Source organism: Falco rusticolus, chromosome 11, assembly GCF_015220075.1.
Source record: "Falco rusticolus isolate bFalRus1 chromosome 11, bFalRus1.pri, whole genome shotgun sequence".
NCBI classification, from domain to species: Eukaryota; Metazoa; Chordata; class Aves; order Falconiformes; family Falconidae; genus Falco; species Falco rusticolus.
In genome coordinates, this window is record NC_051197.1 from 27,020,294 (window position 1) to 27,038,218 (window position 17,925).

General features: G+C 38.2%; 1 protein-coding gene across 1 annotated transcript in view; it reads right to left on the bottom strand.

Annotated features, from left to right (window-relative positions):
* Positions 1-17,925, bottom strand: part of PRRC2C (proline rich coiled-coil 2C) — a 75,987-nt gene that overhangs the window by 53,976 nt on the left and 4,086 nt on the right. Inside the window, 2 exon segments of the mRNA XM_037403986.1 lie at positions 1,705-1,882; positions 3,059-3,226. Of these exon segments, the coding sequence (XP_037259883.1) occupies positions 1,705-1,882; positions 3,059-3,173 (293 nt within the window). The 5' untranslated portion in view covers positions 3,174-3,226.

Consider the following 17,925-nt stretch of genomic DNA (forward strand, 5'->3'; position numbering starts at 1 on the left):
ACTTGGGCAAGCAGCAGAAAAAAAATTCATAATCACAGGAAACAACTCACTCATGTGAACTCCAATGCAGTGATTCAAGAGAAGAAGAATTAAACTGAAGCAAACTAATACCAAGATGTTACATTTATACACAACACTTGCAAGAAGAATACCAAAACACTTTACATGTGAACTGCATTTTTTATAAGCATACTGCAATACCGGAGAAATACAGCAGTAGTTACAAAAATGGTCTGAAGATTTGAGCAAATGCAGGTGGTCTGAATTCAGGAGAATTTACTCACGGCCTGGGCATACACACCTGTTCCTGGGAACGAAAGCCTGCCCCCTACTAGGCAAACACCTTCCAGTTGCAGATAAGGGACAGCTATTTATTTAACAGCAACATCAGCTACTAGAATAACACATGCAGCAGGCTATGGAAAGGCAGGCAAAAATGCAGATAAAGTGTGTTTTAGCCAAGCAAGCTACTGGCTCAACATAGATTTAACTAGACAAAGTCTAAGTGACCTTGAAGTGCAGGAAGATGTTGTTAAAGTACCATACAAAACACCACAAAGAAAATTGTAAATATGTAGTTTCATAATCTTAAAACAAAAAGCTAAACACAACACTACACTCCTGAACTCTAACAGCTTTTCAGAGATATCAAAACCTGACATTTAGATGCAGGAAAGTACACAAGGAGAAAAAAGAGGGACAGCAAGAAGGCGAAGAACATATTTTAATCCTCTTTTGCTTTCACAAGTGCTAGTAACATACAATCAGTGCCTCGTTTCAAGTATCTTTCAGAACAATTTATATGTTAAGGTATAAACATTTAATACCCACTTCTACTTTTGTAGTGATAATCATATCCTATTTTAAGCTTACATGGCAAAAGATGTACTTTAAAATACTTTCTAATTAGATATTGAATTTTACTGTTTTCTTCAGCTGACCTCCTGTACAAGTGTGAAAAACAGCAGATGAAACTTTACTGAGCACGGAAAGTTATACTCTGTATACAGCAGTGCATCACCATCAATTCCATTTTGTTTATATCACATATTGGGGGAGTGTGAAACAATACTGTAAAGTTTAAGATAGAAAATTTTTTGTAAGTCTGTAGAATTTATGGCGCACCAACCAAACAAAGTACAAATATGAAAAACCATTAGGAAAATAAAGCAGACATTCAAACAAATGTATACAAGCCAAGAATTTTTGAGCTTTCTCTGCCATGCATCAGTACAATCACACTAATATACAGATTTTTGCATACTCTCACAAACTTGCAAGTTACTATTTAATTTAGCTGCTGTGTACATAAGGGTTCTTCCTAGAGTTTCAGAAAATTTGTAAGGTGATTACACTGAACGTTGCTGTAGTATCGCCTTTAAGCAGCCATCAAAGCTTACACAAAGGTAGCCACGGCAGGTGGCTAAAGGAAACGCTCATGTTCTCACATGGAATTTGTTAGCAAAATGCTTTCAACTGAAGCGTGGGGCATTTTTGTTTTAATAACTCCCCCCCAACATTTATCTCCCTAATAGCAAGATTCTTTCTCACAAAAATTAATAGCAGTGCTAAATCCTCTCTGGTAGCTATCTTGAGGGCAGTCAAGTCTAGCCAATTTCTTCCCAGGACCTGCTCAACCCTTGTTTCTGAAAAACTTGAGAAAAACAGCACAGCAAAACCACCCAGATCTCATTGGTCACTTACTTTTCTTCTTCGTGCTGTTCTTGTTTTGAAGCCCATCCTGTGCCATCTTTAGGCACAATGTTCACATTTGGGTCATTGCCTTTGTTCTCTGCTTTGAGACTGGGGAGGTTAGCTGGGGGAGGCATCCTCCTTGAAATAGCAACTTTTCCAAGACTCTGTAATCCATGGCGTGCAGCAACTGCATATCGAAAGAAAAAGTACAAGTTATCAATGCTGTTTATTAGTGTTTATTTTAAGTTATCTTAAAAATGTATGAGTATTATGAATTAGAAATTAAGAATTCTTCATAAATAAAAAAACCCAGGAAGTAGGAATACTTCGTCTGGGAGAACTTGAGTACTTCTTGAATAGTGGGTCAACTATGGCTAGCCTATTCCAGAGATTAAAAAGCATATATGGTCCCACCTTTACACACAAAAGCTAGACGAAACATTTCAAATACGATGATGTCTTAATATCCTTTAACATGCTGTCAAGCATCATTCTCTTGTTCCTTGTGGAGTTAGATAGACCTCGATGAGTCCAGGAATACCCCACACGGGTCCAATCCATTTCTTTTTTGCTGACTGTTTCAGCTGGCAGATGCTGCTCTTACAAAAATATTCCTACAAATCCCATTTACACCAGAACCACAAGTATGGAAATACACTATGAAGTTATGCACTACACAGGACATTCAACCTGCCAGGTGAACAAGTACAAGACACTACCCTCAGCATGTTGAATCATTACAAACACCTCAGTTCAATCTTTAAAAATAATATCGTGGCAAACTTTGTTAAAAGTCTGAGCACACTCCCCCTCTTTGACCTACAAATCTAGGCAAGTATGTCAAATGAAATTCAAAGCCTTCTGAGTGTCATTCCTCCCTGGTTCTCAATCCAATCAATCAGGAAAAAGCAGGCCCACAGTGGCCTTATTTGAAAGGTCACTCTAAGTTTCACCCAGTGTTTGTCTGCAAACCAGAAAAGCACCCTATCTGAAAGTGAGCACTACCTTCTCATTAATCAAACACCTCCAGTGCCAAACATGTTAATACAGTAAAAAGTGCAGCTGGGGAATGGTATGTCATGTGCTGATAACAAATGAAGACTGTAGCTATAAAACAGTTTTTATTTACCTCTAATCTATTTCCTACTAGACTGCAAATGCCATCTCCCTAAATGGATACCCTTGTTTACAGCTAACCAGAAACTGTAATCAACATGGCTTTCCAGAATTCTCCCTCTTAACTGTTTTATCAAGCAGTTTAAAAATAATTCTTGCTGTGGTTCAGTGCTCATTTACTTTGCACTCTTAATGACTACTGCAGTAATGATGAAACAGAAGGCAAAACTGAAGTCAGTTTACTCACCTGTGGTTTTCTGAGTTTCCAGTGACTTTCCCTTGTAAGTATTAAACAGACTGAGTGTTGCATACTTTGTTTTTCCATCCTTTGCTTTTGTACTCTGGCCTGACTTTTCCGACATTTCGATGGAAACTCATCGAGTCTGGTACCTCCCGCTCACCTCTCAAAATTCGCCTGAAAACAAAAGCAGAGCAGTAAAGAAATATGAATATAAACCAATACTTAAGACGGAGTTCATGGGACAAAAGTGCACCACATATTTAACACCATTAGCACTGTTTCATTTAAGCATACTAGAGATGCCATCAAACACATTAGCTCCAGAAACTCCTAGCCTTATGTAACACTTGTAATTTCAAAGTATTTCCATCTCTAGAATTTGAACATCACAAAGCAAGGAAGGTCATGATTAAATTAATATCAGACCCTGTAAAAGCGTTAAATACTACCCATGATTTCACTAAAACCCCAAACCAACAAACAGGCAAAGTCTCCATCAGCAGCTCGCTTCCCACTGGGGAAGCTCAACACCTTCACCCACTCCAAAGCCAAGTGCTGAGATACCATTAACTGCGGTACAGTACTTCTAGAACTTGGGTTTTTTTCCCCTCAGTTGAAATCATCATGAACTCAACAGAGAAAGAAAACTTCTGACTCTGTGTGTTTAATTTATCAAAACCAGGAACACAGTACATTCAGACAGGGAGGGTGAGAATTCCTTAAACCAAGAGTTACACTATTCTTCTTGCAGCAGTAAATTACAGGGCTGTTAGATCAGGTCATCTCTCTCCTCCCTCCTTCTCCCAGAATAGCAGGCTTTGAGAAAAAGAACCCAGCAATTATCACTGATACTTCACCTGAAGTTCTTAGAAGTAACTTGCCAGAGTTGCTACTTATCATCAGGCAGGAACACAAGTGAGCATTCACTTAAACAGAACATTATTATATAGTTGACTTCTTGTAACAAGACTCAAAACCCCTGCTACCCTCCTTTTACAGTAACTTTTTTATATATTTCCAAATGAATTCCAGAATAGTTATGTATGCTCAAATACTCTTGCATTTCATTCTAAAAGCAGACAGCAAGAAGCAAGACATCCTGGTCAAACCCTTCCATAATCAACAAACTCACTGGTCAAAACTCAGGGCCTCAGATCTTCAAAATGAATTTGATTCATGTGCATGGCACTCACACATTAAAAGTCTCTGCATGGACAAACAACCTAAAGAATAAAGCACTTTGGTGCTTTGGTCATGAGAGACATTAAACCATGTCAAAAGATCAGGGAAGTTTCATTTATATAGGAACAATAACATTCCCACCCTCCCCTGCCTTCTATGTCAATTTACAAGCCGTGACTGAAAAGATGAATGAACATGACCAATAACTTTGGGATGGTCCAGCTTCAGCATGATTTGGGCCAGATGCTATTCTCTTACAATCCACGCAGAATGCTGCAACGGGGGCAGTCCTAAGCTTCACACAGGGCCACATACTTGGCTAAGAAATACATACTCCCCTCTCACAAGGAGAAAGCAACACCCAGATTTTTTTGCCAGACTGGTCAGCATTTGGCTATTTCAGCAGCCTGTGTTTATACCAACAGCCATTCCTCTTGTCATCCAGAAAACATGAAATACAGGATGGAAGCAGGGTGAATGCAGCCCACCAAGCAGGTCACGTAACCACAACACAGACCTCAGATATGACTATTAGGTCACTCCTTATCTATCCAAAAAAAGTACATATTGAGGCTGCAGGGTTTCACTGGAAGCCACAGCTCACTACTCAAACATCATTACAGGCACAAGGAAGAAAAAAAACCCAACCCAATACACGAATTTAGACAAGCTTATCTTTGGAGCTATCAGTCATGCAGATTTCAAGCAACCATTCACTGTTTGCAGCTGCTTCAATACTTATTTGCAATTCAACAACATGTCAAGCTTTGCCCATTAGTATTATTCATGGACACGCAAGTGCTTTCAGTTAGGCTGAAGACCTGAATCCAGGCAGACTAGTTTATCAAGCTGGAGTTTAAATCACACACTAGGCCCTGCATTAGCCTCTTCTTCAGTGTGGAAACTCAATTTATCATAAAGTCTTCAATAAAATGCCTATGAAAGAACCTGTTACTCTTTGCTCCCAGACTTGTATTTACGATAGAGTCCACCACAATCATCCTGCAGCATCAGAGAAGGTATCAGGCAGATAATTACCAGGAGCACATGGGTGGCAAAGGAGCTTTCAAGTGTGCATGTAACCGTATCAAGTAATATACTATAATTACTTGATACTTAGCTCTGCTCACACGATCTTTCAAGTGATTAAAACCATGCCTGGGTTGTTATTTTCAGCCTAAGACTCATCCCAGCCCCAGGTTTTGTAAATAAGTAGCTTTATAATGGTGAATAACCTTTAAGTTGGCGAATAAAACAAAAAAAGACAACTCGGGTCATTTCTTGCCTGCCCCCCCCCCCCCCTTCACAAAAGCAGTGAAGTCCTAACAGATGCAGGCTGAGCAGAAAGAAGTTTGAGAATGGTTTAAGATAATGTTGAGGTTTTGTCATACTTCCTAAAGCCTGCACCTCTGGTAGAGACCAAACATGGAAAACCTTAATCATAACTCTCTTCTCTACACAGTAAGACAGAATTCATACTTGGACAAATGTTAATTGCAACAACTGTTCTTTCTAGAACATTTGATAGCTTAAAGAACAGGAGGCAGTGATCATGTTCCCCAATAATGCTTTTTTGTGTCAAATTTACAAAGATCAGTCTGCCCCATTGTGGCTGAGCTCCACCCTTTTTATACTATTAAAATTAATTTTGATTTGACAAAGATTTTTCAAAGTTACACTACCAAAAAAAAAAGAAACAGTATTTTAAATTGATTAAAACTGTATATTCCTCAGTTACCTCATCTGCAGAAAATAAATCAGGCACTACAAACAGTGCTCTTTTAAATTAGGCAAGTCAATATATTCATATTCAACTAAGGTCAGACCTGATAGTGGTTACCAAATTAGATATACCTGCAAAATTGAACTTTTGACCAGGTACTCAAGCCAGGGTTGACAAATCCTCTGTCTGAAGAGCCCATGTGGCCCTTCACAAACTACTTGCCAGGTCACATATTAAACAAGCACCCAGTGCCATCTAGTAACAGTTATGAAGAGATAATTGCATCATTTCAAGCCATATGAAATGTATCCAGCTCCAAGACCTTTGCCTTTTCACTCAAACTTTAGTTGTACATCTCACTTTCCTATACCGAGCATTGGAAACATTTCCCCTGTACCGCCACCTACAAGGTATTTTAACACAGGAGATGTTTAATTTGTGCATACAATGGTTGGCAAGTACTAGACTCACCAAACAATTCCAAATTTGCCCTAGCATTTAGATCTTACATTATTTAGTAAGGTAGTCAGAACTCTGTTAGTCAAATCCTTAAAAGCCAGGTGCTACTGTCTCCTAGGTTTAGACTGTCATATGAGTAAGAACATGAGACAGCTGTGTACCTCAGAACAGCAGCAACATAAGATGCCAGAACTACTTACTGAAGTTAAGTAACTACTACGATAGTGAACAGGACAGGCAACAGTACAAGCAGTAATGGCAGCTGGCAGGGTTTACTGCACGATTAAGAAATTTAAGCAAGTCAGCGGCTCATTTTGAATGACTACAGTTGTTACGCGTAATTACAGAAGGCACAACACTCTCAAAATTCTGGAGCAAAGTGTACCTTTCAGCTGCTCTGTAATGCTATCAAATAAATTAACTGACCTTCACTGTGACCTGATGATTTTAAGGTTAAATTATTACTGTAATTTCTGTATGAGACTCTTTTCAGACTGCAACTGGTTGGCTTATTTAGATTCTGCAATGAACTCAGAAGCACATGTACAGAAATTACCACAGTAGGTAGATGTCACAAGTTCTAGATATCCTGGTCACTGTTAAGGACTATTTACTGATACCCTCTTAGATACTTACAGTTGGTAGAAGAGCAAACAGAACACAGTATATTCCAGATCACAGAATCTTATTTTTAAAATAATAATAAAACCCCAGCAAACAGAAAACCCATACATACCACACAGACCTTTTCCACTAAGTTACTAGCTCTCCTGATAATTTCAGAATTCCCCAAAATAACTTGTTTAGAATTATACTCATTTGTGTCTGTAAACTTTGCAGTGTTCCATTAGGACCAACTGCAGACTAGGAAAAAAGTATCTTACCTCCACTTTGGAAAAATTTTGCATGTGATTAAATAAGGAAGAAAGTATTACATATTTCGAGGCCACTTTAGAGGACTGGAATGGTAAAAAGTTTAAAACATCTAACAAATTAACACAGCAATTCTTGTGTGGTTTCCTTCCTTCTCTCCCACCATGTCTGTTTCAGTATTTTGTAGTTTTATTACCCATATGAAAAAACAGTTTTACATACAACTGAGAACAGAACAGTATTCTGTGTAAGCTATGGTATTGTGGCTTGGTGAAGAAGTCCAGATAGGCATGGGAATGGGAGGAGACCTGTGTAAAGGTTCAGGTAGAAAGTCAGCTGCTTTATCCACAGTTTTTGGCAGGGTATATCAACTATTTCTATTGCTGTGGAAAATAACTGTACTCTCTAATGGTCTAATGGTCTTCTAATTGATATGTTTCTGTATATGCTTGAGGCACAGCATACACCACTCCTCACCTTTGGGAGAAAGATTACCATTCTCTGTATTTTTCAGATTTCCCATCGTAGCTGATGCAATCAGATGACTGCACAACAAACACTCTGGATCCCTATTTTATGCACTGCATTTTTAAACCTCTATACAAAACAAGTGTAACATGTCAAGAGACTTCTTCAGCAGTATTAGTTATCTTTCATGCAGCCCTGTTATCTTAAATCCCACTACATCCCACACCTATTTAACCTACAAGCACACAGTTAGGAGAGGTAACCTATACATTAGCTTCCCAGGATTCTGAAGTCTTAAAAGCATTAAGTAAATGCTAGAACAATTCCCACATTCCCTATTCAACACAGCTAGGATATCTAGTCCCTGCCATGTCTGCTCCAAGGGCTTTATTTTGGTTAAATTTGGAGAAGGATGAGCTAGAATGACCGAAGGCAAAGCACACCATTCAAGACTCAAACTTGCTGAAGATTTCCTAGAACTTGCAACTCTCAGTGCCTCAAATGCCCATCTGTGAAGTGGGAAACCATGAAAAACACTACATGAAAGTTTATTCATAACTGGGACACATTAGCACCTCTCTCAAAACAGAAAACAAGACTAATTCAGAAAGACTTCACACACTATTTTAAGCACACTAAAGAAAGTAGTTAAGGGGCAAAAAACATCATATAGAAATGTGTCATTTGTATCCAACCATAACTCCACTTTTCTTAGAATAGCTTTGTTTCTGGCACCCTGAAGAATGTGGCTCTCTGTTAAGTTCTGGAACTAAACAATATAACAGAAAAAAAATTGAAACTTTTTGGCCACACACTCAATTGACATCAGAGGCAGATGTTCCCAAATTCAGTGTTACTGATTTCAAAAGACACTGCGCTCAAAACCCCAGATAAAAAACATGGTATTAAAATTTTCAGCTAGGAAGGGAAGATTTAATTTCAACTGTAAGACTGGCATATTTAGATTCTAGAATTTCACTGAAGAAGTTGCCTCCTCACTGTAAAACTTAAGCATAACGTGTAGCTCGATACTAAGGTCTGAAAAACTGTGTGATCTTCAGAAAACAGAATAATTTAGATCATTTAAGGAAATATAAAGCCTATTTAAAACAGAGAAACAGGATACTGGATTCAATGTACTTCGAACCCCAAAAAGCCTTCCTCATGCTTTATTTGTAACCCATTATGAAGGAGCCCTGTTATTTGAAACGAACACTCAAAAATATTGTGTAATTATTGAATATATGGTTTTGCGCAGAGAAGGTTGCACGGAAATAACAAAATGGAATTACAATTAAACATACTGACTTCACTTCTGACATCGACCTTTATAAACAATACACACTAACAGTCTCTTACTGATGACCTTGTATTTACAACTTTCTAGTGTCCAAAGCATCATTCTGAGACTGAGGTTTTCAGGCCCAGTTTTTATTAAAAAAACCAAAACCACACCCCAAACGTTTTGGCCATTTATCCCACTACTAAGAATTCTTAACCACTTCAGCACTAGTCAGCCTAATATGACATAAAAACAAGCTTCAAAAACCTCCAGTAACACTTAAGTAGCAAAAGTCTCTGTGAAATCAAAGTATCTAAAAAAGCCTCTAAGGTCAGGATTCCTCCCCCTACCCTGAGCAATTTGCAGCAGAATTCATTGTTAAGCAGGCTGTTGCAAAGCAGGCTGCAAATTGGGAGTAAAGATTTTCAGGCTCTATGACCTACAAGCACAAAAGCTCTCCAGACCTTCAAAGATTTCTAGACAGACCTCACTATATCTCATTCTTGAACAAGATCTATACTGAGTTTTATTTCCTCAGAAAGCCAGGCTAATGCACATTTTGATCTCAGTTTTTCTTCCCCATCTCTAGATTTTTGGGCTCACCAGTTTTCAGTAGAGCTTGAAAGAGTAAACAATACAAAGAGTGCATTGATTCTACAAATTCTGTGAAGGTAGGTGGCCAAGTAGCAAAAGAAAACCTTTTTAAGCGGTCTCTTCTGTATCCATCACCTCATAGGAAAAACTGTAGCACAGGTTGATCCCTGAGGCACTAGACAATCTATACAGAAGTATTGTTAATGGCCACCAAACAGAAAATCAAAATGAGTTTTGCTCCTTAGAACCAAAGCATTTTGTCATGAGATAAAGCTGTTACGAAGCAGGCTTTTCTAGTTCTATCATTCTTCAACTTACTCCCCTTTAAAGCCTAAGAAAGTCTCTCCAAAATACTACCAAAACTAAGTATGTCAGGTGGAAAACAGATCATGACAGAAGAAAGCCATTTTAGGACATTATCCTACAGACGCATCTTATAAAAATGCAGTCTGTGGATGCCAGAAATGAACATCCACAAATATGTCTGCATCAGTTCTAAGAGACACCTAACAACAGTTAGCTCTATTTAGAGCTACTAAGCTAAGCAATGAAAAACCACCAAAATTAGCCACCCACAGTCTACACAGAAACTAACTACCACAAAGCATATGTTACTTTTAACTAGGGAACTACAAAGCAAACAGATCTTTTGCTGCCTTAGACTGGAAAGCACCTTGTTGAATTGTCTTCTGTGAGAAATACTAGTCACCTAGAGTATGGTCCTGCAACTGGACAACCAGCAACATACCACATCTCAGGGAACTTGTTAGAAGTGTCTCAAATCTAACATGGCACTAACAGCAGCAACTAACATTTTTAAAATAAACTTTTAGGACACATCCTGCAGCAGAAAAACATTAGCACAGACTAAAATAGTCAGTTCTATTTATTTTTTTCCAGTGCATTCTTGAAAACAAAAGGAAAAATCAGTTAGGAGCAGCTGGCTGGAGTAAAAAACCCACAGATACAAGGACAGCAACCATGCAAACCTCAAAGTTGCCTCTATCCACAGATTTGAATATATATATTTAACTGTATGTGCATTAATATTTCATTTAACATACACAGAAATCATGTTCCTGTGGAACAGCCCTGCAAAAAAACCCTTAATCCATAGGATCAATCATGATTCAGCATGTCTTTTTAAATGTGCCCATAACAACAGATCAAGAAGCCACAGACAGGATAAACTCATATTGGCCACAAAACTGTCAAAAATGCACTAAATATTTTTGTGCACACTGCTGCTTTTTTTTTAGCTAAGATAATGGTCTGATACCTGTACTGTATGAAATCTTCTTCTGAAGTGAACTCAGGTAACAGGGAGGCTATGGTCCTATCCCCTCCCCTCACGGGCCAGTACAGCTAGTTAAGAACTCTGGGATGAGAAAGGACAGCTTTAATTTCATTTAGTTTCAGCATAATTCTTTCCACATTTGTATTTGCAGTATCAAATAAAGCTGTACAATATTTCTGTCAAATACTATCTAAATATTACCTACACCAATACTGTTACCCAGGGACTCAATGCTTTCAACGTTTATGTATGTCACTTTCTTCCCTGTTTTACACCAGTAGTCCAATTTTAGTCTCCCACTTTCTACTGGATAAGAGCAGCTGTTCATCAATACAGCTCTCATACTTACTTTTGCTTTTTACAAGGAAGGAAGGAGATAATGTAAAGAGGCACTCAAACATAAATGCAGCTATTCTTAAGAACAAAATGCTGTAATTAGGAAGCACGTCCCTAAAAATTTTATTCAGTTCTCAACTATTGTACATGCAGAAGATGTAACACCTCTATCTACTTTAGCTTTATAATTACACTTCTAAGCACTCTTCTGGCTGTAGATTCTTCCACATTTGAGACAAACCCAATCTTATCACTAGAGGAGATTCAAATCTGCAATGTACAAAGTGCTATCAATGAAACATTCAAAATAAATAGGACTGGCTACAGAAGACACATTACAAATTATCGAAGAACAAAAAGCGATGTCTGAGATGTACAAAGGCAGCAGGTTTTAAAGGTTGTCATCCTTGTAAAGAGATGGCCACATACTGAAGTGAAGCAAGTTCTCTTGAAACTTAAGGTGCTCTCCAAAGCCCTGCAACAGAGTTCTTTTGGCTGTGATAGCATCCAACACAGGTCTTCTAAATCCTTATCACATCAAGCACAATGAAGACAGTACAGAAGTAGTTCAAATGGAAAAAAAAAAATAAATCTCTTTCCCAAGGAAGATAGCTGGAAGGACAAAGCACTGGCACCACCTCTTCTCACTGAAGAGCTTAACTGATAGTAAACTTCAGTTTACATTTTCAGTCTAAAGCCACAATGCTTCCATTTTACGCAGGTATCTATCTCCTGCTAGTGTCAATGGGAATTCAGTTCTTGCTGCAGGGTATGATTTGAGCTGAAGTTCCCACCTCAAATTTGTGACTCAAATTAGCAGAGTGGCTAGTAACTTTTGACGGGTAGTTTCACTCTTACTATTCAGAAGCTAACCAAGAGTCAACAACATATTTTAACTTTTAATTTGTAGCTACTAAGATACAGACTCATTGGGGCTTCCCAGACAACAAACATCATCTGTAAGGAGGCAGCATATCACTACAGAAAATGAGACCTAAGAAAGCAACAGGCAGTGAATGAGGTCTGGACCAACTAACCACCAAGCCGCCCTAACCTTCTTCCCAGCAGAGAAAAACAATTCTTCAGACTACAGCTCTTGTGTTTTTACATTAAGGTTTTCACTCTTTCTAGTCCATTTTCTAATAAATTTACATCCTCTGTAGAGGAAGGACAATAGCTTTGTATTTGAAAGATGAGCTTACCATTAAAATAAAAATCAATTTTAGAAAGTACAAGTATGAAAGTCAAGTATCAAACAAGGTCAAATTAAGAAACTCGCTTCAATGTTGTATCTTCAACCTAAACACAGACGATGAAACTTAGGGCTCCAAATCTCCTCTTCTTGCTTGTCAGATTAAATGCTATTTCCAGATTTTCAGAAGAAAACAGCACTAGAATGTAATTCTTTGAATTAGTAGAAGATAGATAGTCTTTGAATTAGTAGAAGATAGAAAATGAAAAAAGGGTAAAGTATTACAAAAAAAAAGCGCCTCTGCTATGGCCTACAACTTTCTAGTTCAGAACATCATTAGACTTAATACTACACCTCCATGTTTCACTGCTCACACAAAGCCACATGCACCCCTCCCCCCAAATGCCTGAAGTCCATGTAAGTAAATTCAAGAGTAACTACACAACTTATACCAAATTAAATAAACAAGCTCCTTAAAAAAACATTCTGCTTAGAGTATCTACATCATAATTCTGAACTGAAAATACAACATCTGTCATCTCTAGCAGCAGCACCTATTGCTGCACAAGACTCATACAGAAATCCTCTACTTACTCCAGCATTCAAGTACCTTCAAGAAGAGAAATACGCAATGTCCAGACTCAGCTGTAAGTCTTCAACCTTCTGTGTAGCCAAAAAAGTGTATGACTGGCTTAAAAGATGTAGACAGAAGAGATTTTAATTTGGCTTTTGAGTTTAGAAAAGTTACTTTGGTTATATTTTCAAACTTGTTTGCAACATGACAGTAGTTCTTTAGGCTAATATACCAATGGAATTTGCATATAACCAAACAATAAACAGAATGGACTTACAAGTTTGAAGTTGTACACCATAGTTGCATGTATCAGGCAACATAAAACTGTGAGAATTAGAACCCTGTGTGTGCCACCACACCAAACGTAGGTTGGGTTCAGCATTCACCTCTACTGGAATGGACCAGAATGATCTTGGTATCAGCACACCAACCTCAAAGCTGATCCAGTATATCTTGCTTCTGTCCTTACAGTCACAGTTTTGAAAGGTTGCATTTGTCCCAGATTGCTTCCCACTGATGACTGAAGTAGATGCAGACTCATGCTTAAAGGAAGAATTTTCTGTATGTCTGCTAGCAAACTCAAATAGCAGTGTCTGACAGGATAGTGGAATGAGCCTACAATTCTTTTCAGAGCAATTCCCAGTTTAGGTTGAGACACAACAAAGCAGCAATGCAAAACCAATCTTGTTTCTCACCAATACATCAATAAAAAGCTTCCAGAGCCTGAAAAGACTACAAACTGTATTACGTGAGAAATTATAGGAGAACCCTGCAGTTACTGGAATAAAATTTCACCAGTGGGGGGACAGTGACCACCTAAAATATACTACAGCCTTCACTGGTATTACAAGCATCTAGCTCATTTACTCATTTGTTCTACCTAAATCAGACCAGCGGAAAGAAAGTTAATACCACCACCAGATCACAAGTAAAAATAACAGAGATTAATAACCACTAACTGCATTGGAAACATTCAAGTACCAGACCATTTTCAAATTATCAAAGTACATTTAAACAGCTTCTTTGCCAGAAAGGATTTTTCAATATATTCTAAGTAAAGAGATTGACAGTGCATGCCACACATAAGTCAGAACTAGCACACCATAAAGCTAAGGCAGTAACACAACCCAGCTATTCTTGCCATGTTCTGATAATCCTCAATCATAAATTAGAATAATTTAGATGTTTTGCAAGATTACTAACTACATCTCCACTAAAAATGTATTCTTTTCTGAAAACGTAAGATCCAAAACTTCTTTGCAGCTCACTTTTAAAGCAGGCTATTTCATTTCTTCTTAGCCTGACAATTCTTTACAAGTCTTTATTTCTTTTTCACTAAGCATTAGAGCAGATTTTTTGCAACACAGATTTCTGATTTTCCAGTTTCAGGCAGTTGGTTAAAAAACTTTTTGAAATTGTAAATTTTTAATTGTGGCAGAAGTTCTAAAGTGCTGGAAGAAAGCCAGGACCAGGAAAAAAAAAAAAGAAAAAAAAAAAAAACCAGAACAGTTTCTATACAATTAAAGAAAGCATCATAATGAGATGCATTCTCATTACTTCTGGGAACAGAACAATGTAAGTGCTTTCACCCAATTAGCTTTTCAACTTGCAGATGCCAAATGAGACTTTTATTTTCAAGATTTGCAAAAGCATTTATTAGAGAAATTTCCATTATTGAGAAGAATGAGAAAACTTCAAAGCTCCCCAAACTGAATCGCTGCCTATTTGAGCAAAAGATAAGAGAATAAATTTAGGCAAATTCTTGCAGAAACAAGCCATGTACCTGCTATCAAAGTACAGTACTGAAATAGGTTGGTAGGCAGCACTTTGCTCTCAATACAGAAAACGAATGCTACCTGTCTTACCTACCAGGATTCTTTTTAACTGAGAAAGTTAGAACTATTTAGTAGGCTTCTTGCAGAGTAATTTAGGTCAGTTTATCCCGACCACAGCCGCTCTCTACAAAAGCATCTGTTAATGTTTAAGATCACAAACAGTCCCTTAAAAAGAAAGTTACGAATGCACTCAGCATGCTGTCACAAGTACCACTTTGTTTCTTGCTCAACTGCATCACACCGTCCGGCAGAAGCTTGGAAAGGCAAAAATATTAGCATACCCGTTCTCCTCATACCCACGGAAAGCAACACAGGGAGTCTCCTTCTCAGTGGCATCCTCAGTAGCAGCTGCTCTATCAGGCCGAGAACAGGGGAGCAAAAGGGAAGTCCACAGTAGGGCTGCAAAAGAAGCTACAGAACTGACGAAATACAGATGTTCCCATGTCTGTTCAAATGGCAGTGCTGAAAATATTCAAATGGTCAGCACTTCTCTGCACTTGCTACATTGAGATTTAATTGCATGGAAAGAATAATCAGACTGGTGATGACCCATTCACAAGAATAAAGGAAGCAGTATGGCTTGTGCCCTACAGCAAAAAGGGTATGAGCAAGAAGTCTCCATGTATTACTGGATTTGCTCTTATTTCTAAACATACAGAATAACAGCAAGCTGCAGTTCCCTTCCAGCAGATCTGACTCCAGCTGTGGCCTGAACAGTGCCCAGGATCTGTTCCTCTGCAGGCAGCTGGCTGGGATAAGTTACCAGGAACAGCTGAGCTGAACAAGAGTTGACCCCTTAAGTCGGTCAATGTTCAATGCAAAACACTTCCTTTTAGGAAGCTGATGAAAGATGATCAATAGGTACATGAAAATAGACCAGATTCCCAACAGATGAGCAGCAGAAGTTGCAGCTATTTAAAATTACCCATCTTTCTGCTGTTTCCTTTTTCCCTTTTGTTTTAGCACTCCTACTGGCAAAAGCCCTTGCACTTTATCATAAACTCTGAAACAACGCCATTTAAACTGGTGGCATATTTCCAACCCTCCACATGCACCCCATGTTGAATTGGACAGTGGAAGAGGGCAGGACAGATTAAGAGACAAATGTTAAAGCTATTCCTTGCTGTGAATAACTCAAAGAATCTTCTTCAAGACTTCCATTTCCTGCTCCTTTACCACAATTTCCAAGCCCCACTGTAATAATTAACATTTCTTGACAGAGAAAGTGACACTTGGTTTCAGTGTTCTTCCCAAGGAACCACAACTCTGAGCAGTGGATTCCTCTCCACACCATACTTCTCTGCACCTTTAAAGTAACCCTAACCTCAGCTGCAAGTAAGTTAAAGTTCTCATACGAAACTTGTTTTTTGAAAGCCTCTATTCATAGATCAGTCCTTAAGTAATATAAATAGTTACATCTAAGGTTTCTGACTTCAGAAATCAGTTAAATGTTGTTTTGAAATAACACGCAATGTTCATGCAAGCTCTTCTGTCCATGAGCTCTTTCAGAATATTTTGGAAGTGCACCACAACCACGCTAGAGCTACATCCTTAAGGGTTTACATCTCTCTTTAGAACAGATGTCCCAAAATTAATCTCCTACTTCTCTAGCTATTTTTTCTAACTTCCTTCTGTTCACACTCTCAAGATATTTTTGTTATTGAAAGGTCCAACCTGAAGATGGAAGTACACTCATCAACAGCAGGAATTTACAGAACAAACAATATTATACAGAGTTGTGCACAACCTTAGCATGATGGAATGAAACATTCAATACAGTTACTCTAACCAGTTCTGTAATGACTTAAGCTACTTGTCAACACCTTCAAAACTTCCCACCTTGCTCAATACCCAAATTCTGTGTTGCCTGTAACTCCTACCTGCAACTTCCTAACCTGATTCACATACATCAAAAATAATCATAATTTCTCCTCTGTATTATGAGATGTTACAGCACATTCTCTTTTAAGGCTTTTAAATACTCCCACTGTGACAGTGAGAGCCAGGGCTGCCAAATGTACCAGCTTATAGCACACAATCGACAGCATCAATAAAAAAAACCTTCGCTCCTGTGCACACAAAGGTGGTAGAATTTTCTTCTTGGTCTGGTCCAGCTTGGAGAGAGCTCATAACTGCTCACAAACAGTCCCTTTACCTCCTGCCTGTTATCCTCTGGATCTCTGGGTACACATTTCTCTGTGACTCACTAGTTTCTTGAACAGAAACCATCTCCTTCACTGAAAGGTTGCTCAGCATGTAAAAGATGCAGCTGCAAAAACCACACTGACAACAGTTCTGGACAACACTGGTTAATTGCACTAAGGGTCAGCTTCAGCCCTCTGCTTTAGACTGGATTCAATCATGTTTTGTGAAAAAAAAAAGAAAAAGAAAAAATGAGATTAAGAGCTAAATTAGAAAAGCCTTATCGACATACCCAGGCTTATGTATCTGCCTTTCAGCATTACAGAACCCATTTTCCATGGGAGTTAACTTGCATCTGCCAAATGGCTACAGATGAAGTTTAACATCTTCAGTTCTTGGTTCTCTGTTTATTCTACTTAGAAAAAAAAAAATAAATCCCAGATGTCCCTCAATACTCCGCTTTCAAGACACAGTAGGAAAATAATTAAGGCTCAATATATTATCAAAATACTCATCAAGAAACTTTTCTTTATCCAAAGCTAAGCACATGCTACAAAGCTCTGCCCCCACAGATAGCTTGGTTTGTGGCATGAAAAACATCTCCTAACCAAGGTGACTCCAGCAAATTAACCAAGTAGCTATACCACAAACCAAAGGCAAGTTTTTCTTACTAGAACACATCTTTCCTACAGATTATTTACACACATTGGCAAGAGAAAATGTTATTGTTCCTCCTCACTAGAACACTTCCGCTGTGCACCAACATATACACCCAGATACATTTGTACAGGAAGCACAGGCTGTCCTAAACACGATTATAAAACAAGCCCTGTAAATACAATTATAAAACAAGCCCTGTAAATAAAATGTTGGTGGGTTTTTTTTTTTTTCAAATGAAAGCATCAATGCATTGATC